The sequence below is a fragment of the Neomonachus schauinslandi genome, chromosome 15 (assembly GCF_002201575.2).
Source record: "Neomonachus schauinslandi chromosome 15, ASM220157v2, whole genome shotgun sequence".
NCBI lineage: Eukaryota > Metazoa > Chordata > Mammalia > Carnivora > Phocidae > Neomonachus > Neomonachus schauinslandi.
The window spans coordinates 52,025,085-52,052,911 of NC_058417.1; the positions used below are offsets into that span (position 1 = coordinate 52,025,085).

The window sequence follows — 27,827 nt, forward strand, 5'->3', positions numbered from 1 at the left end:
ACAGCTTTGATCACTAGGGGCATCAGACTTCTTTTCTTAAACATCTCTTAGCTATTTCTTTCTTTAAAAAAGATTTTATTTATTTATTTGAGAGAGAGAGAGAGAAAGCATGAGCAGGACAGAGGGACAGGGAGAAGCAGACTCCCCGCTGAGCAGGGAGCCCGACGTGGGGCTCAATCCCAGGACCCCCGGCTCATGACCTGAGCCGAAGGCAGACACTTAACTGACTGAGCCACCCAGGCGCCTCTCTTAGCTATTTTTTTTGCTCTTCCTTTCCACCCCCATCCCATGCCTGGGAAGAAAAAAAAAAAAATTAGCCAGGCAAGAGTGCATCCAATTCCCTTTCTTAATTAGAAGGAACAAAACATTTGAAAAGCCAGTGCCAGTCACTTGAAGAGCATTTGCAAATTATCCACGGACACAAAGTTAGCATTTTAAGGAAAGCAATGGGGGTCAGAGAACATGTTCCAAGCTAGTGGATAGGGTAATCCAGATCTGTAGAGGCATCTGTCAATCACGGCTGGGGGCCCTCCTAATCCTCTCACCCACGGCTGGCCACACGTGGAAGAAGGGCTTGTGTGAATTAGAACAAACCCTGTGTTTTCTCAGAGCACAGCTATGAGATACCTCATTCCGAGCTAACGCTCCCGAGTGCCTAATGGATTTGGAGGAAGCGTTCAAATAAATAATCGTTTCCTGGTAGGAGATTAGATTTCATACACCTCAGCCCAGCCCAAGCTAACGTGGAGAGATAGCAAGAAGAGAGTTCTTTTTCCAAAAGAAAAATTTACTTCGAATCCACTAATGAACAAGGAACTAGTTCCTTCCAAACTCTGTGGTCTGGGAAAGAAAGCAATTAGCTTGATCGTGAGCATTTTCTGACTTCAGGGGTTCTTGAAGGTGGCTGTATTATATCAGATGGAGGAATGGCTGACGAGGGCAGATCCCCAGGGTCTCCTTCCCCGGAAAGTGTTAACAGCACGTAAGTGCTCCACGATGCTGGCTATTACAACATCACTACCTCCCAAGATAAATCCGAATATTTCATCTCTGGACAGTTTTAACTGTGAAAAAGTTATTCCTTGTGCTGTGCTAACATCTGTTCCCCTATACTTTTCACTCCTTCATTCTACTTCCAGCTTGGGAGCGAGGACAGAACATGCCCCCCATGGTGGTCCTCCCAAGACCTCAGGTAGCCAGCACCAACCCCATCTTCTTCGCTCTGGTCTAAAAGGTCCAGTGACCTTCATCACAGCTCCCATCTTAGTTTCCAGCCCGGCATGGTAGGGGGATACTCATCGGCAAGTCCAAGGATGTGGGGGCTCTCTTCTATTCTTGGGTTCTCAGAGGAGGGTGTCCCTCCTTGTGCTTCCCCTTGTCCAAGTGATGGCAGGCACAGCATGAATCCTGGGAGGAACGACTTCACCTGGTTGACTTAGACTCCCAAGGCTATCTCAAACCTCGCAGAAAAAAGGTGAGCAGCAAACATCTCGATCAAGATGTGACCGAATGGATGATGAAGCTCCTTATTGAACTAGAACCCAAATTCATTTTCCTCCTCCTGAATACACTTTTATCACCCGTTTGCAGGGTGGGGGGAGATCTAATTTCGGGACTGTACTTAGGTCCCTGTTTCTGTTCATTTGCACCTTGTTAGAGCACATCACAATTCCAGCATGTGGAGATGTTTTGGTTTAATGATTTAATCATCCCACAAATTACCTGTCCCTCCCAGCTTCGTGTCAGCTACAGACTGAAATGCCACCGACAGGCTGCTCTGAGTGATTAATTAGATTATATTTGGCTTCTGTCCACATTACAAGTTTTGGAGAGGCAGGTTAGACATTTTTGTCTGGTCTTCCTGAAAGGAGGATGTTATGGGTGGAATCATGTCCCCCCCCCCCAAATTCATATGTTGAATGTGACCTCAGAATGTGACCTTGTTTGGAAATACGGTTGTTGTAGATGTAATTCCTTAAGATGAGGTCATAATGCAGTGGGGTGGGCCCCTAACCCAACATGACTGGTGCCCTTCTGTAACAGACATGCACAGAGGGAGGACGAGAAGGGCCGCAGGGACAAGACAATCATCTGCAAGCCCAGGAGAGAGGCCTGGACGGATCCCTCCCTTGGGGCCCTCAGAAGGAGCCAACCCTGCGGACACCTTGATTTTGGATTTCTAGCCTCCAGAACTGTGAGAATCTGTTCTTTAAGCCCCCCGGCTTGTGGTGATTTGCTCAGCAGCCCTAGGTCCCTCTCAGCTCTGCATGTCTTCCTCCCCTATCCCAGCTCCCTGCTCACCAGGGACTGTACAAGGCTCTTCCCTATTTCACATGGGAACAAAACCAATCCCAGTCATGAGTAAGGTGAGCCACTGTCTGCAAATGTCTGTCTGGATTCGGAGAGTCTAGAAATCTAAAGCCAGGTGAAAAGGTGGGCCAGATATGGGGGTACAGAAGGAAGGAAGGGGGCAGAGGAGGGCGGGGCTATGGCAGCCTCCAGAGAGATCAGATCACGGGGTTCCCCGAGCAGGATGTTTGCTAGGGCTGGTGTGTGAATGCAGAAGCACTGGGACACTGGATGGGAGAAGGGGATCATGGGAAAAACCTGAAAAAAGACTCAGCCTCAGCCCCCCATTGGAGGTCAGGACAAAACAGTGTGTTACCACTGGAGGGGTATTTTAGCGAAGAACAAGTCACGTCTGAGGTTCCAGAGAGACCCAGGGCCCTCCTCTCTCTCCCCTTTCTATTCATCAAAATTCTGTGCATCTTCTACTGTCTGACTGCCCTAGTCTGCCCTTCCTCCCCAGCTCCCCACAGTACTCACACCCCCAACATGGAGTTAACCGGTGCCTCCTCTCTGCCCCTGGTGCCCTTTCTCTAGGTCACTAGTGTGGCAGATCCTCCCCCTCGGTGGCTGTGTTTTCACCCCCCTCACTTGGCTGAGTGACCCTCCCATGTCTGCAGAGAGGGCTGAAGCAGTTCCGAGAACTCAAGAAAGGGGCAGGACTGAGTGTGTTAAGGAAGGTCACCGAATGGCCCAGAAGTTCTGTGTGAGGTCAGGGGATGGCACAAAGAAACAGATCAGAGGGGCTCAGAAAACCTGTATTACTGCTCCAGAGGAATACACAGGCAGGAGGTGGGGAGAAAAGGAGAGAGGCCAAGGATGCATTTCTTAACAAGGTGGAAAAGGTATAAGTCTACAGAAGGTTAGGGGAGACACACACACACACAGGTGATTCTCCAAGCTCCCGGCAGGAGCTAAAATTGCCATCACATATAAATGAAGAACCTTTACCTAGCCCGGAACTTCCCAAAGGGGAGGGGGCATTTGGGGCACCACCGTGTGGACCCTCCAACTCTGCCATCTACGGACACGAGAGCATACAGCAGACGTGAACTTCTGTGGCTTCGACAAGGGATCCCTTGAGGATGACCCCCAAAAGGAATTTTTTTCTGAATCATGAACACCAGAGTTGAGAGGAAAATGTCTGGATTTATTGATCCCTGCCATGTGAAACATGCAAATAATTCAGAGATGAAGGATAGAAAGGGGGTCACTGCTGCTGCGAATTTCCAGAAAGATCATCGCAATGCCACACAAAGAGAAAAGTTGGGGCAAAAAATGAAAACTCAGAATTCAAAAGAGCTCAGTTGTGTAATAGAGAGGGATTGGGTCCCAGCATCCACACATCTGGAAAAAAACCCAAACCATTAAAATGACTGCTGAATTCTGTCTCTATCAGAAAGCACTCACTGGGGCGCCTGGGCGGCTCAGTCGCTTCAGCGTCTGACTCTTGATCTCAGCTCAGATCTTGATCTCGGGGTCCTGAGTTCAAGCCCCGTGCTTGGCTCCATGCTGGGCATGGAGCCTACTTAAAAAAATAAAAAGCACTCACTGATGGAAAACAAAACAAAACAAAAACAAAACAAACAACAACAAAAGAAACAATGCAGGGACGCCTGGGTGGCTCAGATGGTTAAGCATCTGCCTTCGGCTCAGGTCATGATCCCAGGGTCCTGGGATCGAGCCCCACATCGGGCTCTGTGCTCAGCAGGGAGCCTGCTTCTCCCTCTCCCTCTGCCTGCCTGTCTGCCTACTTGTGATCTCTCTCTCTGTCAAATAAATAAATAAAATCTTTAAAACAAAACAAAAAAAACAATGCAAAACTCAAGCCTGTTTGTCAACTCAGGTACTAACTCGGCTGTGTCTTAAAAAACAAATTGATATTTGTCTAAAACACACACAGAAAAGAAGATACTTTTCTTCCAGTTGTCAGAGCAAAAATCCTTCACTCTTCTGTCCAGCAAGTTGGAGAAAAACAAGGGAATTTGTGGCTTGGTTTCCTTGACAACCTTATCTTCACTCCAGGCACCATCCCAGGTCTCTAAGCAACAGGGCACTCTTTAGAATGACAGGGAGGTAAAACCCAGAGCTTATCCTGAACCCCCAGAAACCAAGCAAACCAGGGCAGAGCATGTCCCTTATGGGGCACAGCCCAAATAGCATGGAGAGGTACACGGCCCCAGATACTCTCACCAAACCCCACATGCAACCCAGCATCCCCCCCCACGCCCTTAGTGTCTTAACATTCCACCTCTCTACTCTCCTCCCCCTGGTTTTTCCCTCTGTCCTCTGGAGGGGTCCGTGGCTCAGTTCATCATGTACCCCACTCCCGACAGGAAAGCCCTGCACGGCCCGACTATGAAGGGGAGGCCGCCCCTTGAGACCAGGGCCCAGGAAGGAAAGCTAAGATGCCTCTGTGACTTGCCGATCTTGTAAACGAATGGCTTTGCTGGAGAAAAGCGTTTGATCAAAAGTGGATGAGAGAATATGCCTCTGTTGCTGGACTGACACTTGAAAAGACTGTCTGAAAACAGGAGTCAGGGATTTTTTTTTTTTTTTTTTCTTTTTTTTCCCACCAGCACGCCCCTACCTCTTCCCTAACATCTCTGTGCCGGGAAGAATTTCTGAGAATACATAGAAGAGGAGCAAATGAACATCTCTGGAAATGACAGCTCTGAACTTGAATCAGAGCGAGAGAAGATGAGTGCATAGCTCTGCGGCTGAAAGGAACTGGGGATTTGGGAGGAGAAGGTGTGGACTAACACTGCTTTTAACCGCTGTATCAGGGAAACTGCTGTCTCTCTGGTCCCTTTACTCCTCTGGCAGGCTCATGTCCAAGACCCGAGTTTATCCTCGTATCACCTGTGAGGCAGGGAGGTGGGGCTAGAATGCTTCATCCTCCCTCACAGATCTGGAAATCACAACTTGCTAAAGCACAACCACACGGTTATTTTCAAAACAAGGTAAAAACTACAGAATCTGAGTCCTAGTTCTTGTTTACCGGTCGTAAGGGAGAGTTTGGCTAGCCTCAACTGCTATCATTCAAAGGCAGTTTCCACATCCCAAATTCCATGAGCTTTGAGTTATTTTCTAATTAAATTTTTTCGGTAGCGCATCAGCAAGGCGGATCTGTTTGAGACTCCTCTCTTTGTGCATTTTCCCTTGAGTGGAATTACTGACTAAAAGGGGCAATGAATTCCTTTTTGAGCGCTCATGTGAGTTCCACTTCCAATAGCTACTTGGCTAAAGTGGAGGGATCCGTGCTCTACAAAGCTGATGGCGGGGCTTAAGCCCTGGGATGGGCTGCAAAGATTGACAGTTTGGGGCCACTCCCGGGATTAGGAAAAAGAAGAAGTAGTAGGGGAAGAAAGAGATTAGAGGCAGGAAGAGTTACTGATGTGCTGGCAATGGGCAGGACGGCGGAATGAGACACAAAATCCAAGACAAAAGGAAATGGGGCCCAACGTCTACTCCCAGATGCTACCAACCACTGCATGAGCAGGCAGAATTGTCACTGACCAGGATGAGACCCTGCATGAGGCCATGGTGCCACCCTTTGGGCAGGCAATATTCAAAAAACACAGGCCATGGGGTTGCCTATTCTCCAAGGGGCTGAGCCACGGTAGCATGGGTAGTTTGACGTGGCTTGGAAATCCAGGTGTTGGAGGAAGCTTGGGTCCAACACAGCCCTCCCCCAACCCGGGGGGCGTCCTACAGACGGAACTTGCCAACTTCCCTCCTCATGTGTTCTGTGGAGAACAGCCTCCCTCCTCCTGTCCTCTCCCACAGCCCCATACCGAGCTCACCGCCCCTGAGTGTGTGTCTCCAGGCCAATAAGAAGAGAGGGGCCCAAGGCCTCGGAAGCTGTTTCAGGCAGGTCATCCACCCAGGAAAGGGAGTAATTACCCTCCAACTGAGCGAGGAACGTGGCACGAACCTGCAAGTGCATTTAGGTATCATTTCACTCACCGTACTTAATGACAGAAAGGGAAAGAGAACAGGATTTTGATTTCAGAATTCATCCTTGGATAATTGTTATTTGCAGAACACAAGTAACACTTTAATTATTTTCAACTCCACACCATAACAGCTATCAAGGGAATGGAGACAAAATAGAATAAACAGAGACTTATTAAATACATAATTAATATGCCCTAAAATTAGCATATATAAATACGGATGAGCTGGGACTATTACAAAGTCTGCACCTCCAAAATGATCACCTGATTAAACCTGTTCTTTCTGCTACGTCTTCTGAACAAATGAGGCCGTCTCTTCGGGGGACAGGGACTCATCAGCTGGTGAGACGTTCCCCCGAGGACCATCGTGCAGGCAAAGGCTCAGGGTGTTTTCATAAACCAAAGTTTTAGAAAAGCTGCAATCCTCTTTACGGGGAAGCCAAGACAAGTCAAACTCTGGGGGTAAAGCCAACACGGATCACGTGAGACTCTGCACATAACAACGTCTCTGAGCTGGGGGCCAGTTTGCAGTGGGAACTGTCGTAGGTGTGGCCTCTCCAGGGAGAGGAAAGGTCTGAGGGGGTTTCACTGTACAGCCTTGGCCTAGGGTGGGGCTGCCCGGCTGAACTGAGCCGCAGGGATGAAGTTCTGGAGGAAAACATGCCTCCCGACGCAGACTGATCTGCACGGCCCCCTGCAGGTGGGTCAGTGCTTGTGGTTCTAGATACCTCCTACTTGCCCCTTAACTAGCAGAAAGATAGAGAACGAAGGGCTGCCTATCAAGCCGGTGGCCTTGACCCTTCCCGAGGGCAGGCGGCTGAGCACGACATTCCTGCTGCCTCCCGCATCCCCTCTACTGTGTCTGGGGGTAGAATTACTGGCAGCCTGTCAGTCCTCCAGGGCCTGGGTTCAATCCCAAGTCTGAGGGCAGTAAATATTATTGTTTAAAACGCACGGAGCCGAAAGAAATGACACCCTTGGCCTGGGGCCTTCCCCTTGTTTTGACTTCCCGTGAGGATGGATTCATTCTGCACTGCATTATAATACGTGCCCCTATAAACTTTATCTCCTCTGTCAGACTGGAAGCTCTTTCAAGGCAAGGGGCTGTTTTTCATTCCTTTTTTTGGATCTCTCGGAGCATTGAGATCTGTGCCATCTGATGTGGCAGCCACCAGCTATGTGTGGCCGTGAAGCACCTGGAATTTGGCTGGCGGGACGGAGAAAATGGGAGACTCTTATTTCGTTTTAATTAATTTAAGTTTGAATTTAAAAACTGAAGAAGTAGGAAATATTTTTTTTTTCCTCCACTACGCACAGCTTTGTTTTGGTGGGACTACATTTCGCTTGAACCATTAAAAATTTAGCATCCAAATTGAGATGTGCCAGAGTGTAAAATATACATTGGATTTCAAAGACTTAGCGTGAGAAAAAAAAATGTACAGTGTCTCAATTTTTTATACTGATTCTATGTTGAAATAATACTATTTTGACTATTTTCGGTTCAAGAAGGTAGATTTTAAAAATTAGTTTCACTTGCTTTTACTTTTATTTTTTTTTTTAAACATGGCCACTGGAAAGCTGACCAAAGATCTGTGGCTTGCCCCGTATTTCTACTGGACGCGGGGGATCTAGCGGCTTCCCCCACGGAGAGTATGGGTCGATTGTTTGGCTGAACATTATAAACAGATGACTCTGTCGCCCTTGCCGGGTCCCCAGTCTCCATTATAACCAGAGGAAAGCATTTTTCAGGCCGGGGTATCGGGATTAGAAATCAAATCTGTGCCCAGGACACAAAGAAAACCAGGGACAAAAAGGAATAAAATTGCGTGTGCCAATTAATGAATCACGTCCCTCCTTTTGAAATGGATTAAAGTACAGTACAATAGGTTGTAAAGGGAGAGAAGAACTCAGATGATGAGACCACGAGAATGCACTTCATTCACATCACAGCGGCTTCTTGGCAGCCAAGGGAGAAAAGAAATGTCACACACAATCAATTATGAATGTCGTGTCCGTGAGGAAGGCGAAGCTTTCTCAGGGAGTGCATCATCCTACAATAAATGTCCTATTTGGGAGCACTGGGGGATGAACTGGGCATTGTCCCCAGCAAAAAAAAAAAAAAAAAGGAAAAGAGAAAAGAAGAAAAAAAATGACAATAAATGCTGGGGTGATTTTCACATGACAGTTAATGTCCTTCCTTTGAAACCCGATTTGAGGCAGGAGAAGGTGTTCTGGGAGAGGGCTAAGCTGGCAAGAACCAATGTGCTGCCTTGCTCAGGGGATGGGTGTGTGTCACCCAGATGAGAGGATGACAAGCCCATCCTTGGAGCAGCTCTTTCCATTTCCCCTGACATCAGACGTGGTGAAAAGCCCGCTGTGATGTTCTTACACAAGCCACCCCCCACCCCGTGCTGTCCCCCATTCAAGAGACAAGAGCCAGGTCAGAACCAATGGGAACAAGATGATGGCACCACAGCGGTGACTCCGTACTACCCTTAACTTAGTGAAAAAATTAATTATTTTCAAATTTTGAAATTTAAGGCATTTTATTCATAATCTATGTTTGATACACCCCATGGCTAAGAACACCTGTCTGGGCAAACAGAATGCCTCTCCTAAATAGAATTCAGCCCAAGGCAAGCTTGGGTAGGCTCTAGATAATTTGTGGAGTTGCATTTTTTATTTTTTCTTTTTGCCAAGGATCTAGAGCTGTGCCATCCGATAGAACTTCCTGTGGTGATGGAATTGTTCTGTACCTGTGATATCCAATACGGTAGCCACTAGCTGCATATGGCTGGCTACTCAGCACCTGACATGTGGCTAGGTATGACTGAGGCTCTAAATTTTGCATTTTGTTCAAATTTGATCAATAAATAGTAGAGCATTTGGTGGCTCTGGGATCTAAGCCTTTCTGACTCCAGAGCCTCTGCTTGTCTGTCCCGCTAGCTACCTAGCTGGCTACCACGGTATTGGGCAGTGCAGGTCCAGAAGGATTAGCAAAACCACGTTCTAGCAGGTATCTGCCTGGCCAGAGGAGAAAGACAACTGGAATTTACTGGAAACTTCGAGTGTTAATACAAAAATATGTTCAAATTCTCTTGCCTTAATTTTCTCCTTTCATTTACATAATAGGTAGGAGGATGACATAATCTAATCGATGTGGAAATGAGTCTGGATTTCCACCCCAGTCCCCACGCAGCTTGAGGACACAGCTCACGAGACCCGAAGGCCAGTCGGTAGGGCACAGGGATGGGTCTGTAGCCGGTGGCAGGAGCTGCCGGCCCATCTGAAAGTTGCCCCGTTGCTTTACGGAGGTGGGGGTGGGGGTGCACTGGATCCTGCAGGAATCCCAGAGCTACGATTTCGCCCTCGGGGCGTTTGTGCCAGTTCTCATGCTCGAACCCAACAGCGTAATTGGGGAGCATGCTACCAGCTTCTGATACAGAGCACACCCAGGGACACAATATGCTGAGCAAAATGTCATCCCAGACAGGAGCCTGAGCTAATGACAGCGTCAGGCTTCCCACTGAGACACAGATAATTAGAGGAGAATATTACAGTGTTTCCAGACTCCTGGGGTAAAGGAGAAGCCTCTTCAAATGTAACCTGCTGGAGATAGAAATTAAAGTGGCTGGAGACGTTCCGTTGGGAGACCACCAAGGCCAGCACCAAACCATCTTTCAGGATCAGAGCAAAGTGAAGGCAAAGTAGGAGGGAGGAGGGGCAGGGGGAGAGGACGAGGTGTGAGGGAGTTACCATCTTCCCGGCCATACCGTGTTCTAGCCCCCGAGATAAACGCGTCACAGCAGGGGACACGGTGAGTAGCCCTGCTGGTGGCTGGCACTGTTCGTTTCATTTAACGCTGAACCGCAAGATGGGTATTATCTCCACTTTACAGCCAAGAACACTGAAACTGCCAGAGTCCTACCTAAGGTCACCCAGCTCCGAAAGCAGGGGGTGGCTCCAGGATCCACGCCCTTGGCCTTTCTGTTCCTAACTCCTGGGCTTGTTCCCTCTCCCCACATCACCCTCCTTGACATGTGAAAAGGCTGACAATCTGCCTGGGTCCTGGATGGTCCTCGTTTGGCGGTGGTGGTGACGGCCGGTGCGTGGGGGGCCTCGTGGGGGCTGCGGGGGGCTCGTTGCACACACCTCTGCAGGGCACCCACTGAGGAGGTTCACGTTGCCCCCGCTGCCGAAACCTCCCTGCTGAACTGAGCCGCGGCATCTGGAGTGATGATCGCACCAACACTCCAGAGTGGTGCTGCAGACGTTAACACTTAACGTGGCAAGCTTCAAAAAAAGGAGAAGCATTTCCTGAACGTCTCTGTAACTGGCTCTGGAAAGCGCTGTGGTCCGCCGGAAGGATGGAAGCATAGCTCACCATAGCGAGGGGTGGGCTGGAAGCAATGGAGGGACGGAGCATGAGTCAAGCTCTTTCTGTGCCTGCTCACGCAACCTCGAGCCTCCTCTTCAGCCTCCCTGGGTCTCAGTTTCTAAAATGTAAAATAGGGTATAAATATCTAACTCATATACGCAGGGCAGTTAAGGCCCCGGTGAGTGGCAGCCTCCAACATTAGCAGTTGCTCTTGCTACCACCGATGAGTTGTGGCCTTGGGTGGTGCTCCCCGCACTCGTGACCTGAGCCTGGGTCTCTGGCTGTGCAAAACACTCCTCCAGTTTTCTGGAAGCAGAACAATGTGAAGGAGAGGCTGTTGCTTCAGTGATTTCACTGGAAAGGTCCCTATCTAAGGATAGAATTTTCTATCCGGTCTTGGTCCCAGGAAAACGGAGTCAGAAGGCTGTCCTTTCTAGCTCCTGGCTCCTCCCTGCAAGCTCTAAGCACTGCACCTCCAAAGCTGCCCTTGCAGGGGGAGAGGATGCGAGGGGAAAGTGGATGCCCAGGCTCGTGCCACCAACAAGCCCCGGGACGTGTGAATGCCGCCTTTCGTGACAAAGGAGACTTTGCAGACAGGACTGTCCTGGGGAGTCTGCTTCTCTCCTTCTCCCTCTCCCTCTGCCCCTTTCCGCACCCCTGCTCATGCATTCACTCTCCCTCTCTCTCAAATAAATAAATCTTTAAAAAAAAAAAAAAAAAAAGGAGGTAAACAGAATAGACACAGAAGAGAAAGCAATGTGCCCACGGAGGCCAAGACTGGAGTCAGGTGCGGCCACAAGGCCAGGGGGCCAGCAGCCTCTGGAAGCTAGAAGAGGCAAGAACAGACTGTCCCCACGAGAGGGAGCATGGCCCTCCCGGCTCTGTGACTTTAGCCCAGGAAAACCGATGTCAGACTTCTGGCCCCCAGAACAGGGAAAGAATAGGTTTGGGTTGTTTTAAGCCGTTCCGTTTGTGACCATTGGCTACAGCAGCCACCAGAAGCTAATAAAATCCTCCATTTTGTTCCCAACCTGTCATTAAAACAACCTCAGTAAGATTATCTCAGGCATAAAGGGATAACTGTTACTTTTTTTGTAACACCCTTTTTTGTGTGTGTTTTGGGGGTTAAGGATGTTGAGGTGGTTAGGTGTTGGAGGTTCTCCTTCCCAAAACCATTTTTATCCTATGAGTCATTCATGATAGATAAGTTGCTAAATCTCACAAAAACATGAAGAAAATAGCAATCAGCCACAGTCCCAGGAATAACCAACCACTGTTGATATTTTAGTGTGTGAATTTGTGGGGGGTTGTCCCTTGGGGGGGGGGTAAAAAAAAAGCCCTTCTGATTAAAATTTCAAGCATTTCATGTAAAGCCACGAAATGTAGCCTAATAGGAACCATCAATGAAGACAAGCCAAATAATTAAAATCAACTGTCATGCTGTTCTGGAGACACAGGCAATGACCCTAGCTCGCTCTAGGTCACGGCAGCAACCAGCAAAGTGAACTTGACTCTCGATTCTAATGAGAGGACAATAAAAAGCATAGGACTCAGCTCGCCTCCTCTATGGATTAATAAATAAATTTCGAATGCAAAGGAAAGCCCCGGAGACCCATAGGAGTCGAATGCCGTCCCTTAGCCCGTCTGGTTGGCCCAGGGAGGAGAACTGGGACCCCTGCTTTCGAATGACACCCCCCTCCTGCTAGGATGGAGTCTAGGTACCAAGTGCACCGGTCATTCCACATGCTCGAATAGATCCTGAGCTCCAACATGTAACATGCGAGCTCCTAAAAGGCAGCTTCCTGTAAGCAACTCCACCCATCGGGGGAGGGGAGACACCATTCAGCCTGATAAGATCACGACAGACGCAGACGCAGGATACAGCACGGCGTCACAAAGGAAGGGATGATTAACACTGTAAAATACAAGAAAAGAATACTGTACTGTCTATGTTATTTTTCACAGACTCATCCAATGCCAGGGCTGAAAGGAATCATAGCCATAATTTAACACATGCGTGCGTGCACACACGCGCCCTGAATCACCAAATGGAATAGTGTTTGAAGGAGATAACCTCTGGAAGATCCCTTTAAGCTCTCAATTTAACTTTCTGGCATACAAAGCAATGCTATAGTGCACTGTAGAGACCATAAGCCACTCATGAAAAGAGATTAGTAGGAACTGAATTGCTAGCTGATTTTTAATTCCACTCAGACCCAGAGAGGGAGCTTGTTTTCCAAAGGCCCAGGAACCTCTGGAAGGCTCAGAGCCCTTGAGCCTGAATGATAACTGCATGGAAATCACTTTAAGAGACAATGCTCCAAAGGCCACAGAGTTGCTTTCGCAGAAAACACATCCTTTCCTCAGGATATCACGTTCCAAAGGACTCGAGCGCCCCAACCCGCCGATGCACACAGGCCAAGCCAGAGAAGCGACGTGGAATGCGGGGAACAGCATCTCCACCTGCGGAGATTCTGTGTCTCCCACATGAGCCAGAGGAGCTTGCGTCTGATGGTCTACATCAGCCATGACGGTTTCCTCCTAAATCATTCAAGCTGCTTGCATGACTGGGCCTTTGTTTCTGGAAAGCGGAGATTTCTTCCCTGCTCCAGGGCTGTGGATGGTCTTCGTGAGGCCCATGAACACCCCAAGCTGCCTGTGAGCTGCATGTGAGGGGATCCCCAGGCTCTTCCCAGGTTCTCAAGGACGACGGTGAGCCACGGGAGTTTAAGAACACATCCGTCCTTGCACGCGTGTATTAAATGTTAACCCATTGCCCCGGGTGTGTGTGTGTGTGTGTGTGTGTGTCCTCACAAGCCAGAAACCTCCAGAGGACAGGACACTCGCTAACAAGCTCTCCTTTTTACTTCCACATTAAAAAAAGAAAAAAAAAATTAACAAAATGTCATCCCCAGGACACATAAAACTGAACCAGCAAAGACAAAAAAACTTCACAAAAAATCAATTATCCTTTTAGTCATTGTGAAAAGTCTATCTTCAAGCCCAGAGTCTCGGGGAACGTCAAAGCTCTAGTTAAATTTTTAATAAAGTATAAAGGATAGCGTTAAAAAAGAGACCTTTTCAAAGGTCAGCTGGCGACAGATAAGCTCTCGATATGGTTCCCATCAAAGGGCAGGAAGCTGGACAGGAGTTAGCAGCCCGAGGCTCCGGGGATGGGCCCCAGGGGGGCCTCGGAGACTCGTCTACTTGCAGTTAGACCCTGGTGACGTCGTCGGCGCCAGGGCTTGCAACGACACCTACATGCCGACAATTCACGCCCGGTCCGAACTTCTCTCTGCCGCCCAGACTCTGCTCCTGTCTCCCAACTCGTATGTGCAACTACCTGATCGTCGTCTCCCCTCGAATGTCTGCCGACAACCAAACCTCACCATCCAAAGCCGAGTTGTTGATGTGCCCTTCTAAAACCTGCCCCCGTGGGGTCTTCCCCATCCCAGCTGGTGGAGACTCCATGCTTGCAGCCGGTCAGCCCCGAAACGTCGGGGTCCTTCCTGGCTCCCGTCTTTGTCCACACCCCCCGTCTGCTGCATCAGCAAACCCCACGGCTCTACCCTGAGTGGACACCAAGATGGGGGCCCTTGTCAGTGCCTCTGGCATACCTGTCCTAGTCTCAGCCACCTCTGTTTGCAGCTCGCATTCCTACCATGGCCTCTGCCCGGTCTCCCCGCGGCCGCCCTCGCCCCTCCTGGGTCCAGTCTGAATTCAGTGCCTAGAGAGAAGCTTGGGAAGCACAATTCAGATCATATGCCTCTCTGCTCAAAACACTGGGGTGGCCCATCTCCTAGAGTAAAAAGGAAAATCCTTACAATGCCTGTGAGCTCCACCTGGGGCAGGGCTGACCTCTCTGTCCTCACTTTGTGCCTCTCCCTCCCACTGACCCTACTCCTACTCCATGCTGGACTCCTGGCTACTCCTCGGGGGTCCAGACGGGCTTCTGCCTCAGGGCCCTTGCACTGGCCGCTGCCTCTGCCTGGAACTCACTCTGCCCCAGAGAGCTGCATGTCTAACTCAAATGCAAGGTCTCAGTGAGACCCACCCTGACCACTCTATTTAAAATTGCACCTCCTTTCTGTAACACCTTAGCATCTCATCAGCCCTGCTGGACTTGTCCATTCTTTATAGCCCCAACCACCTTCAAACATAACATATAATCCACTTACTAATATTATGTTCATTGTCTATCCCCCTGCTATAATGTTAGTTATGGGAGGCTAGGGATCTTGGTCTGCTTTATGACTGACATAACTCAAGTACCTAGAATTCATTACTAAAATGCAATTCAGAAAAAGGCAAGACTGGGGAAGAAATTTACCCTCAAACTTCTCGATCCAGCAAGCTAGATGCTCCCCAGGTCATGGACCGTTACACTGGGCTTCTGATGAAGCCAAATCAGCTGAGGTTCCTACGAGCCACTCAACCCTCATTTCAAAAGACACTTCCACATTCACCATAATAGGGACACAGGTTGAACATGAACTTGGGAATGCCAAGGATCCAGAGGAAGGCCTATTGTCAGGGAAGAAGCAACCTTTGAATTCGTGCTGATTGTGGATCATCAAATGTTGGTGTCATCCCATGCACCTTCCTGCTAACACACTTTTGTTTCTGGCCTTAATCCAAGCTCTCACTGAAGTCAATAAACATTTAAAGATGTGAACTCTGATTCTCCCTAACCTTCTGTCAAAATGAGCCAGGACACAGTCCCAGTTGAATCCATGGGAACACAGAAGGGTAGAGGCAGGTGGGAGATAGGAAGGGCTTCCTCAGAGGAAAGTTTATTCCTGGCTTCTCAAAGCCCTGTGCTATGAAATCTGGATTTTAGAACACTTTCGTATTCTTCGGGGAGACAGAGAATCACAACGGGATACCTCAAGCCAGTAGAGTCATCTTATGTGACTGTAAACCCAATGGACAGATCTTTATTCATTTTCAACTGGTTAGAGAAACCTTGAGGGGCAGAAAGAGCGCTACTATTACGACTGAAAAGACAGGTAAGTACCTTCTCTTCTCTACTGAGTAGGATTTAACAGGTTGCAGCCAACTGTGGAGGTTTTTCAAGCTGTCTTCTGCCAAGCCCTAGGTCTTCCAGTGAGCTTGCTAAGAGTCTGGGGGTGAATGTGGTCAGACTCTTCCACCAGGACAAATCTGCCTGTGGTCAGATTTGTGTGTTGGGGTCCCCCATAAGACTCGGTCTCAAGGAATATTGAATAGCAAGCTTTAGAAAAACCAGAGAGTCTGCCCATGACCCAAAGGGAAAGAGCCAACAGGGAAATGAGAAAAACACGCTGAAGAAAAAGTGGGGGGCAAACCAGCCTATACAATCATATGATAGAAATTCCCAAGACCAGGATACAAATAATAAGGACTGTGCTTCTCATCTAGGGGAAGACCTGAGCTTTATTGGTTGGAAACAGAGGGCCTGGGTGGCTCAGTTGGTTATGCAGCTGGCTCAGGTCATGATCTTGGGCTCCTGGGATCGAGCCCCACATCAGGCTCTGTGCTCAGCGCAGAGTCTGCTTGTCCCTCTCCCTCTGCCTCTCCCCCCTGCTCACGCACTCTCTCTCTAAAATAACTAAATGGACAAAATCTTTTTAAAAAAGCAATTGGAAACATAGTGTTCTAGACAGGTTTAGTATAGTATGTACTGGAATATATAACATATCAAAATTTTCATTCTTTAAAAATGACCAAAAAAACACACAAAAGTCCTCATTGTACAAGCAGAAGGATATTGAATTACCCAGAGAGGAATAAGTTCGGTTTGGCCATGGCCTTAGACCTCCCAGTATTGAAGTCAGAGGGTCATGGAGCAACATCTACAAGAGCTTCAAAGAGAAGAACGTGCCTCTAGTCACTGCCCCATAATGGGGTGATGGGTTTGGCATTATGAACAGTGCAAAGAGCTCAGATAATATCTGTATCACCCGGGGACATTCCCTCAGCGAGGTTATTCCTAGAACTTGAGTTCCAGCACAACCAGTGATGGATCAGAACATTGAAGAACTCAAGCCTGAGGAAGTCACAGCCGGAAGGGAGAACAGGACGATTATTAATGCTAATTACCGTTACCATTTTCCAAATGCTCATGTGGCCCAAGTACTGCACCAAAATCTGTGTATGTGTGTGTGCATGCGCACTACAGCATCTCATTTAAGTATCGAAATAAAATGTAATTCATTTTGCAAATGACATCCCGCTTCTCTCAGTAGTAGCTTTGTGCCCATTTCACAGACGAGAAAACCAAGGCTCAGAGAGCTCAGGTAACTTGTCCAGATACACGAGCGAGTAAGTGGCTGAGCTGGAATTCCAAGATGTGACCCAAGGAGTTCCTCAGGTTCCCTCAATTTATTTTTTTAAGAATATCTTTATTCTTTTTTATGCGTATCTGTGTTTTCTTGTCACTCTAAGTGAAGCATAATATTATTTTGAAATAGAACGCCAACACATTTTGTTCAATTAAAACAAATCCAGAGACGCAAAGCAAATTACCACAGCATGCTAAAAAGGATAGGACTGGCGAGGGCATTTCAGACCGGTGTCCCACAGGAAAGAGGCAGGTAAGGTGACCATCAGTGCTAAACCGTACAGAGCTCAGTATTTTAAAAGGGCATTATGCAGAACCAGAGACATCCCGCGCTTCCACCAGCTGCACCCCACAGTGATAATGCAAGTTAAAAATAAAGTCAAGGAAGATTTGCATTCTGTCCCCGCGCCCCTCAACAAAAGGACCCACATCACGATGGTCGGTGCCCCTCTTCCGGCCAGGCAGCTGAGCTGACAGCGACTTTCCCTCCGGGCCAGTAGCCGGACCATGTGGGGGCAGGACCTCACCTGGAATGTTGTGGATGGTGATGGCCAAGATGAGCAGGGTGATCCTCCTCCAGCTGCTGCTGCCAGGCTGCGCCGGGTTCCCTCGAGGAGGCACCGGTGAGGCAGGGCCCTCGGCAAGGCCGGTGGCCACCGCCTTCTTCCTCTGATAGGCCTCGCCGTTCTCGCTCTTGTCTGAGCAAAGAGAGCGGGACAGGAAGAGAGAGTACTTTGAAAATGTGCACACTGGTGCTTGGGTAAGCAGCAGCAGGGGGAAGTTTTCCACCCTGGGGAAGGGTCTCCTCCCTAACTTCCTAACGGACCCCGTGTTCTTCTCTTTCTTCCTCCCTCCCTCCCTTCGCTTACTCGCTCACTCGTTCGGCAAACACTCACTGAGACACTCAGTGCCCAGTGTACAGGGCCAGGAAGGGATAAAAAAGATGAAACTGGGGGTGCCCTAGCAATGCTTATTAGGGAGAGACAATATTGAGCGGTGATTAGGAGCTCAGATTCGGGAGCCAGGCTGCCGGGCTCACTGCTGACTCGTCCACTTATGAGCTGTGTGGCATTAAACGAGCTGTTTACACTCTCTGTGCCCTAGTACCTATCCCACAGGGGTTTGCGAGGATTAAATGAGAGGCTCCAGGCAAGGGCTTTGCTGCTAAGTGCGAGGCGTCACGTGTTCTCTCTCTCCCTACGGCATGACACCGTAGGTGACCCTGCTCTCCTGGTCATGCTGCCTTATGGGAACCCATCCACATGCCAGGCCCAGCCAATCAGAATCCCTCCCCGGGGACCGGGGGTGGGGGGCGGGAGGTGGGAGACTGGAGTTGGGACAGGCCTTGTGATTCAAGTGCAGATTCTCAATCCAAAAGGTCATGTATGGGCAGCCTGACATCCCACGCAGGAAGGGAACAAGGAAGCAACTTGACAGATGATAGAATGAAGCAGATGCACACAGGCACGCAGAGACGGGAAATGATGCAGCAGGCCAGCCAGCCAGACGGACACACACACAGACAGACAGATAGACAAATGGCAGCCTGAGTGCCGCAGGACATTCTGATGCTCATGGGCTGACTATGGTACGCAGCCACTGGATTTCATGAGCTAACCAGCTAAACTTCCTTTCAAACCTTCCCCTTGGGGGATATATTTGAAGGGTGTCATTTCACAGGCCAAGAGGTGATGCCAACTACCCATGGTCTCCTGGGTCAGATGTGCGCATTCCTAACAGAGGGAAATGGCCCGGGTCTGCGGCAGAGCGCCCAGACCACAGTGGTGCGTCTGTGGGAGCGGCGTCCCGAAGGAGCAGGGTCTTGAGCAAATGGCAGACATGTGGGGGCAGGAATGCAAAGGAGAGTCTCTCTACCACGAGTGAACATAAGGACCTGCAAGTCATAACTCAGAGGTCATGGACAGGACACCCGAACGTGTTTGTAGGCTCCTCATCATGAGCAGCGCAACCATACCTCCCAGGATGGGCTCGCCATCCCGGGGGGATGAGGACTGTCCCCTTTCACACTCAAAGCGTCCTGGTTTGGACAGTAAACAGTGTGGCTTCTCCGGCTTCAGGAAACAGCAGAAGCTTGACAGATACTCGGCTGTGCCGGGGGCCATCGCTTGCAGAGGTCATCAACTTGAAGGGTAGGAGGGACTCTCTGCAGTGGTTCTGCTTCCCTTCTCTGTAGATTTTCCACAAGCAAAGGAATTCTCATCTCTAAGCTGAAAGTTGCAGAAAATGTTTCCCAAAGTCAAATTAAGAGAAAACAGGCAACCGTAAGGACCCCTTTGGCCATGACCGTGGGCCTCTGGCGGCGCCTCTCCTTACTTCTTTGGTGTAAAGCAAGGTAGGGATCCTTCATCTTACCCTCTCAGGGGCTTCACTTAAAGACCAGAATCTTGCTACATAAACTTGGTCGGGTCTTTGATGCCCTTTTCGGATGAACCCGCCTAAGTGAACACTGCTTTCTATTTCCAAAACAGGAACAAAACAAAAATAAACAACAAAGCCAAAACACTTCGTTTGAAAATCATGTTGTGTTTGTTCACTCAAATCCAGCAGGTCAGCTTGAGGAGGAAGCAAGTGCCAAAGGCAGGCGGACTCAGGCTTCCCCAGGCCCCGACCTGTTCTCTCTCACAACAGCTGAATCTCAGGCCCCGGGGGGAGAAGGGGCCTTCTGTGGATCCTCCAAAATGCAGGAATACCAGCCCCCAAGCGTCAGCGGCCACAGCACACATAACCGGTCTCCGGCGACTGCTGGAAAGAGACACGTCCCAGATGCTGTCTGCACGGGGTGAAGCTAAACACACTCACTGCGTGGTCTCCACGCCATGTGTGTGTTCACGTGTGTGATGACGTACACACACACACACACACAAGCACAGGACTGTCACTTGGTACCTCACAGATGACACAGTCTTTGTGCACATATGCACATTTGTTTCTCAACACCCAGAGGGTGTCAACTTTTAAGCTGACAATACTTGACGACTCAGGCTGCAGAGGCTGGACAGAAAACTGAGTAAACATCTGGGACCTCAAGTCCATGAACACTGAAGATGCAAGCAAAGCAGGCCCGAGCGCTGTCCAGGAACTAAGCCACATGGTGGCGGGGGGCCGGGGGAGGGGGGCACGTGCCTTCCTCCCAGACTAGTCTGAAAATACCACCAATTCACTGGGCTTCCTTTGAGTACACACACCTGACCCAGCCCTCCAATGTGCGTTGATGGGGCGGTGGGTTTGGGATTTTACAATTTAAGAGAGAACAGACAGGGAAGACATGAATAATTCCTTTAAATCCAAGGGCAGAAATGTACACTGACAATCTCTGAAGTAGGCACTTATTTTTGTCAGGGTCACAAAAGGATCGGACTCTGAATCTCCCGCAAATAATGCACAGAGAGCAACAGGGATGGGGGCACCGTTAGGGAATTCCAGCAGCGAACGATCGAGAAGCAGAAAGAGTTGTTAATGGAGGTAAAGCTGCACGCTCCGCCTGGGGGTCCCAGCATGTGAAAGCTGCCATCGGCACCTTCCCTAGTGGGACATGGGGGGGTTGTGAACACCTGACGGGCTTGTTCAAGGTAAATAAGCCACCATTCGGTAACAGCCTCTAATGAGTCTGCAACGAGGAAAATTAGTCCAAATAAATCACTACAGAGAGTAGAGATGCCTCCTGAGCAATGAATCTTCTTGCCTCTCCCAGCAAGGCGAGTTCAACCACTGCGTGCCAAGAAGCAGAACACCCAGCGCCGTGGGCAAAGGGTGACCACCTCACGGAGACAACCGCCAAGCCTGGTGTGGGCCACAGTGACAAGACCCTGTGAGACTGGCTGAGAGGGAAAAAGTCCGGGCACTTTTGAAGTAGGATTGGCTAAGAGGAAGGACATTTAGAGATGGAAGAGTCGATGTCAGTTCAGAAATGCAAAATGGTGTCAGTGACATCAACCAATCGGTGGTTCTAAGAACTTTTCCTCAATCCTTCCAAAGGCCCCACAAACCAGAGATCATTCCCTCTAACAAATAAAGAACCGGAAGAGCTGAGAGGTGGAGTTAACTGGTCCCAGGTCACACAACCTGTCCCAGATGAATTCAGGAGACAAGCCAGGTCTTTGCCTGCAGAGGTGACCTCTTAACCAGGGTCCCATTGTTGACTTGGGGTGGGGGGTGGTGGAGTGTTGATCTGCTCCTTTGCTCCCCAAGAAGGGCAGTGAGAGCAGTCACTGCCGTGACATTTAGGGGCTCGAAATCCCAGATGTTTGTCGTGGAAATGTTCAGGGTGCAGAGAGGGTCTGGTGAGTTTGCATCCCGTGACCCCAGAGGTGGGAAAGGCTCTGTGGAGATCTCCTGTCTATTGTCATTCCCACTCATAGACAAACTTGGAAAGGATGCACAAAAACAGTGCTTCTTAACCCCTTAGCTCTATTTCCAAGTGTAAAGCAGCTGTAAGTAGAAAATAGTTATTAATACCAAGCACGGAACACAGGCTTACAATTCTTTCAGGAAGGTAGAAGAAAAGACTTCAAAACTGCCCATTATCCAAAGAGCTCTTTTTTTTTTCTTTTTTAATTTAGGCTCCAGCATCTAAGAATCCACACAAAGGGACTCACTGCTGGGGCTTGGCCTATCGTCCCCCAATTTCATCTTTTCTGGGGAGGCACAGCATTGCTGCATTTGAGGACCACAGGGGAATAGACAGACCTGTCCAAGGCTCATTCTTCCTGCTGAATCACAGGGTGAACTTATGTGACATTCGCACAATAGCGCATGTGAGTCTCATCCCAGTACATCGTATTATAGGGCAAAGCTGTCCCTGGTGCTGTGGGCACAAGCTGGGGGACCACCATGAACCCGGCTGCGTGGGGAAGGTCCATCCTCCTCAGGGTTTGACTTCCTCCCCGGGGAAGCGAAAGGTGCTGAAGTCTCTAGATCAGTAGCTCTAAACCATTGTGCATCAGCAACTGCTTTTGAAAGTACGGTGGAAGCTATGATCCTCTCTCCAACAACAACAACAAAAATACAATTTTGAAAAAATTTTTGAATCCTTATGGATTCAAGGACCTCAGACCGAGAACATAATACAAGATGAACACTATGTTAACCTTTGGTTTCATAACCCATGGGCCCAGTCCCCCAGGGACACAGGATGTTGTCCCTCTGATGATGTAACCAGCCCAATGATGGAACCTCAGTCCCCAGTGAATGTGGCAACACTAATTAATAGATCACCAGCCATGAGAGCTTTAAAAATATCCCCAAGACATCAATGGAAATGATCTGGTTGAATTAGCACAAATAGGCAAATCCTCATCTGCAAAGCACAGAAAACTTCAAACCTCTGGAGAAATACCTTTTTTCTAAACCCCCACTTACAAAATATAAAACGAAGAGTAGTCAGTGATACATATTCATTATGTACTAGATATGCACAAGCAAGATCAAAAGACCGATCCAAAGCAGGGAGAGAGGAGGATCTATTTACTTATATTTTTCCTTCCTTCTTGTTTCCCAGAGAATCAGAATGATTTGGGGGAAGAAATTCAATTATCATCGTGAGTGTGACAAAGCTTGCTAAGAATTTGGTCCTGTTCTTTAATAATTTATGGGATTAGCATGACCTCCTTTATGTAATTAATGCTTAATTTGAACATGAAATAATGACTCGACAGAGGGTAGGATTGGCAAAGAGGAAGGACATTTAGAGATGGAAGAGTCGATGTCGGTCCAGAAATGCAAAATGGGGTAGAGAAATCAAGGCCCACGGAGGCCCTTCTTGACAGCCCCATGGAAATTTCAGAAAGAGCCAGGTGGTCCCCCCAGTCTTGGCAGATGACACTTCAGCTCAAAGACTTCCAAAACTAAAGATTCTAACTGTCTCTCAACCTATCCACACTCATACTGTTTCCCTTTTATAAAGCCATAAACATAACTCCATTAAAGAAAAGGCCTTAATATCCCTACCACAATGACTGTCATTTGTTCTTATGCCTTGTCCAGTTCATGCACATTCATGTTTTGCATAATGGCAAATGGTGAGAATAGATGCAGCATCACACTGCCTGCCACAGGATGTGGCTCTGCCAACCCTGGGATCGTGGCTCTGCCAACCAGGGGATCGTGGCTCTGTCAATCATTAGCCATAAGGCTTCAGGTAAATGCTGGCTTTGTGCCTCAGTGCCTTTGTACTAAAATGGGTTTAATAATCACATCTTCTTAGTAAGGTTGTTATGAGAACTAAAATAAAGGTAAAGTGCTTGGCACTGTGCCCGGCACATGAAAAGCACAACGAATGTTAGCAATTCCTATCGATTATACATCTTAATGTACAGTTTCATATTCCACTTGTTTCACTTAAAACTACAGAAATATTTCCTACATTTCTCAGCCTCTGTGACTCTAGTTTTTAATGCCTTGAGGGACTTTACCTTAGTTCTGAGCCCATCATTTGCAAAACCATTTCTTTCTATTCAAGTTTGAATGGTCACTCTTTTCCAGATACTAAAAGATGCAGTGCCCTGTCTTGCCACGTGGAGGAATACTCTTTCTGCTCCCTCCCGCCCAGAATGGGCACCCACCCAGCGGAAGTATCTTCTTGACCTCAGGCACTAATTGTTTTATAGCTTCATGATTCATATAGACCATGGGAGCACAGGGTTAACCTATCCCAGGAAACACATCCCACCATGTGAGGAAAAGTTCCTATTGCAGACGGGGAATCTTTGTGCAACGATCCTTAACTCGTCCATGTGCTTGCTTATAACTCATTGCTGATCAACAACTGGTTTGCTAAAATTGAACTACAGTGGAGCTGTATCATGGGCGCATTTTACAAATGCAGATGCAGGTACATGCCTTTGAAGATACAGCATGAAAATTCCCTTCATGTATCCATCGCTCCCTTGCTCCCTTCCACTATCTTTTCAAAGTGATTTAGGCTTCGAGCTCCCAGAAAGAGAGAGATGTTTGTTGAAAATGGTAAGAAAATTTAATTCTTGGCTTTTGATGTTCTGGGGAGGGGCAGGTCTTGGTGGTTTAAGGGAGAAAAAGGATGTTCGAGGGGGTCATTTTGACTCTTCGACCTTTTTTGCCTCAAATGCCATCTTTAGAACCCACGGGGCACTTGAGACTCGACTCAGCTGTCAGGAAGTGGGAAGGTTTGAGTGCTGGAGGCTGGCGAAGGAGTGCAATCTCTCTCTCCATGCAAACAGAGCAGCCAAGAGGATGCTCATGGTGCCTTCCCCCGGGAGGAAGCTCCTCAGCTTCCCTGAGTCCCATGAGGCTACTCACCCACAAGTGTCCTTAGATCTTCCAGAAGCCCTTAGAAATGCCAGCATAAATGCAGCAAATGTGAAGTCCTGGCAGAAAGCCAACAGCATGCCATTCATTTAAATGTTGCCCATTTCATAAGTTTGATGGGCTTCAGTAGTCAAAGCAGGGCTGGCCAGCCATTTGACGCCCCCCTCACCATTGGGCAGGTGTCCCGAATACAATATTCCTGCCAGTAACCTCATTCTGACTATAAAGATGTAAGTGCATATCAAAGCAACCTTGAAAAACCTAAAAATATACAGAAGAAAATTTAAATCGTACATAATCACATCACCTAAAAATATATATATGTTTGGAGTTTGGTGCATTTCCTTCCGTGCTTTTTTGTATGGTTTTTACATAACAGAGATACCATATTATATGACTGTAGACTGCTTTTTGTTCTTGCTAAACTATATAACATAAGCATTTCCCCTCTATGACTGAAAACTCTTACAGCCATTTCAAGCAATACAAATTATTATTTACATTCTCATACTGTTGGGCATTTAGGCTATTTCTAATTTTATTTCTATAAATATCACTGCAAAACCTTTCACCTGTATAAACAATGAGAAATTTGAACAAAATTCCCAGAAGTGGAAGTCAGTGTTGATCAGAGGGCTGGGATACATTTGGCTAATTAATTTCCAGAAAGGCCATGCCATTTACACTCCCGTAAGGTAGAGTTTGCAAGTTCTCATCCTGGCATTTCTTCATCAGCATGAGTATTTCGCATTTAAAAATAAATGTACTCCTTTATGAAGGAAATGACATTTCCCTTGGTTTGTATTTCTTTGGCTACAGGTGAGGTTGAACATTTTTCAGGGTGTCAGGCATATTTCTTTCCTCTTTTGTGCAAGGTCCTCTACCCAAACGAGGCCTCTTTAATGACACATGATTAGCTAATTCCTTGCAGCCGTGGGTAATTTTCCAGTGATTCACTTCTGCCTGTGGATGGCCAGTGAGAGTAGCAGACCTCACACACCAGACAGATGTACCCACCTGGCCAACTTGGGGCTCTAGCCTCTATTTGATTTATTTTTTAAAGATTTATTTATTTACTTGACAGAGAGAATCCTCAAGCAGACTCCCCCGACGCGGGGCTCGATCCCACAACCCTGAGATCATGACCTGAGCCGAAACCAAGAACCGGCTACTTAACTGACTGAGCCACCCAGGCGCCCCTCTAGCCTCCATTTTTAAAAGTTCCTCTTTGACATTGCTCAAGTCAGCATAGTGCCTTCAAAAAAAAAAAAGAGAAAGGGGTCATCTGCTTTATTTATGCGGCTAGCTGGTATGGTCCGAAAGCTACTTTTCTCTCTCAATATTAAAACACTACATTTTTCAAAAGCAGGGTATGTGAGAGCTTGCTTCCCTAGTCTTCTTTCTACCCAACGACCCTAGGTTTCTTGTGAGCAACACAGCAGTCCTGCGAACATTATATATATGGTGAGACAAATCTAGTGTGGACAGGATCCTTGTGAGGGCTTCCAGATTTAGCAAATAAAAAGACAGGGTGCTCAGCTGTACCCGAGTTTTGGATAAAACGAAACTTTTATTTTAGTATAAGTATATCCCAACTATTGCTTGGGATATACTTATGCTAAAAAGCATTCTTTCCTTGGAATTAAAACTTAACTGGATACCGGTATTTTATTGGACAGGCCTACTTGTGCCCCATTCAAGGTCTGAGTTCTGGGTGGGGGGGGGGGAGACGCCGTGCACACTGATGCACTCTACTCTGAAAGCAGCCACACACTCAGTGCAAAACTGTCTAAGGAGGCACTGCATGGGTCACGTGTAATCCAGGGCAGGAAAAGACGAAGGAAACTTCACGAGAAGATAACCGAAGCATTTATTAGGCTTAGTTACTAATCTTTGGGCAGAGAAGCATCTGGAGTTCCAGAAATAGGATGCAAAACATATTTACAATCTCTGTAACTAGAATAGATGTCTCCATTTATCATTTGAAAGATCACCAGCCACAGGGTTATCAGAGGGTCAAATGCTACCCGGGTAAGGAGGCTGGTTTGACTGCCTTGTCCTTTCAGTCCATAGTTCTCAGGCACTGAAAGTAATCCAGGCCTCACCTAGGACGCTTACAACTGGGCAAGCAACTGCTTAGCGACAACGCAGACCCAAACAGATCTGCCCAATTGGTAAAAATCAAATATACATCAGAAGAAGAGATGGGTTTACTCTGAGCAAAAGATTTCTCATCCATTAAGCAGACTACCCACTAAAGCACTGCCTGTTCCAGATGTCTAACTAAGGTAATAATTTCTACTCTCAGGCAAGGGAGCCGAAACATCCAATAAGATTAAAACGTCCACCTACCAGGTCAGCGCTTCTGCTGTGAAGGCACAAACAACCAATTAATCACCATGATCGCATTCCTGATGAATTGACTAGGGTCTAAAAATAAATCCCAGGTGGGCTCCAGACCATCTTGCTAGCTCTTAGTCCACCCTGCACGTGTGTGTTCAGCACAAATGCCCCCATGGGAAAGAGATCATCACAGCTTTGGGGGAGTCCACCAGCAAAAGACATTTGCTGCAAAAAAAAGTCCCAGCCCACTCATCAGAGAGAGAGAAAGGGCCTTCTGGAAAACACCAGTGCTTATAAGAGCTCTGCAAAGGACTCTCAGCCGACTCCAGAAAGATGGGAGCCGCGCCCTTAACTTACGTGGTTGTCAATGATCAGGTCAGGGAGGAGGCATCTGGGAGAACAGCACCCATTTCAGGGCTTGCGTCCAATAGCTAATATTAACTTAAGAGTCGCTTGGCTTACTTTCCCCTTTGAGGTAATGCTGTTCTGCCATCCCCTCTGGTTCTGAAAATAAAGATTAACAGCCTAGACCACTGTATCTCCAAGTGTGAAGTGAAGACCATCCATTGCTGGGTCATGGTGAGAACTTATAAAACCCACCTTCTGGAGCCCATCCTAGAGCTACTGGATTAGTATCTGTGAGAGAGGGGCCCAGGAATCTGCCGTGTGCCCTCTCCTGCCCTCAGCCCCAAGGCAATTCTGATATAGACTGAATTTTGAAAAATTCATGTTTGAGACCACGTAAGTAGTACTTAATCCAGGTACTTCCTCAGTCTCTAAATTTACGTCAGTCCAAGTATTACCACCCAATTAGATATCTCGAGGTCATATACAGGGATATACCTGATCCTTAGTTCTCTCTGGGCACCTAAGAAGACATAGGATTCTGCCAAACACACAGTGGGGAAGGCAAAGGAATTTAAGATGAGAAGGTGAAAAGTAATTGTATTGTCTTGATTGAAACCATCATTTCCTTATCAAATGAAAATCCTTTTTTTTTTTTTAAAGAGGATATGGACCATCACAAGGAAAGACAACCACCAGCAGAATAATTGAGAGAAAAATCAATTCCCCAAAACCAAGGTATCCTCTCATCTTCGCTTGGTCTCTGCAGGGTCTCTGTAGGGTCTCTGCAGGATCTATGCAGGGTCTCTGCAGGGTCTCTGCAGGGTCTCTG

At 47.9% G+C, this 27,827-nt stretch overlaps 1 protein-coding gene across 4 annotated transcripts in view; it reads right to left on the reverse strand.

The window, feature by feature from the left end:
* SLC39A11 (solute carrier family 39 member 11) overlaps positions 1–27,827 on the reverse strand; it is a 325,403-nt gene that overhangs the window by 128,662 nt on the left and 168,914 nt on the right. For all 4 annotated transcript variants that reach the window (XM_021678531.1, XM_021678529.1, XM_021678530.1 and 1 more), the window contains one exon: positions 17,533–17,703. In XM_021678531.1, the coding sequence (XP_021534206.1) occupies positions 17,533–17,703 (171 nt within the window). The remainder of the gene's footprint in view (positions 1–17,532; positions 17,704–27,827) is intronic.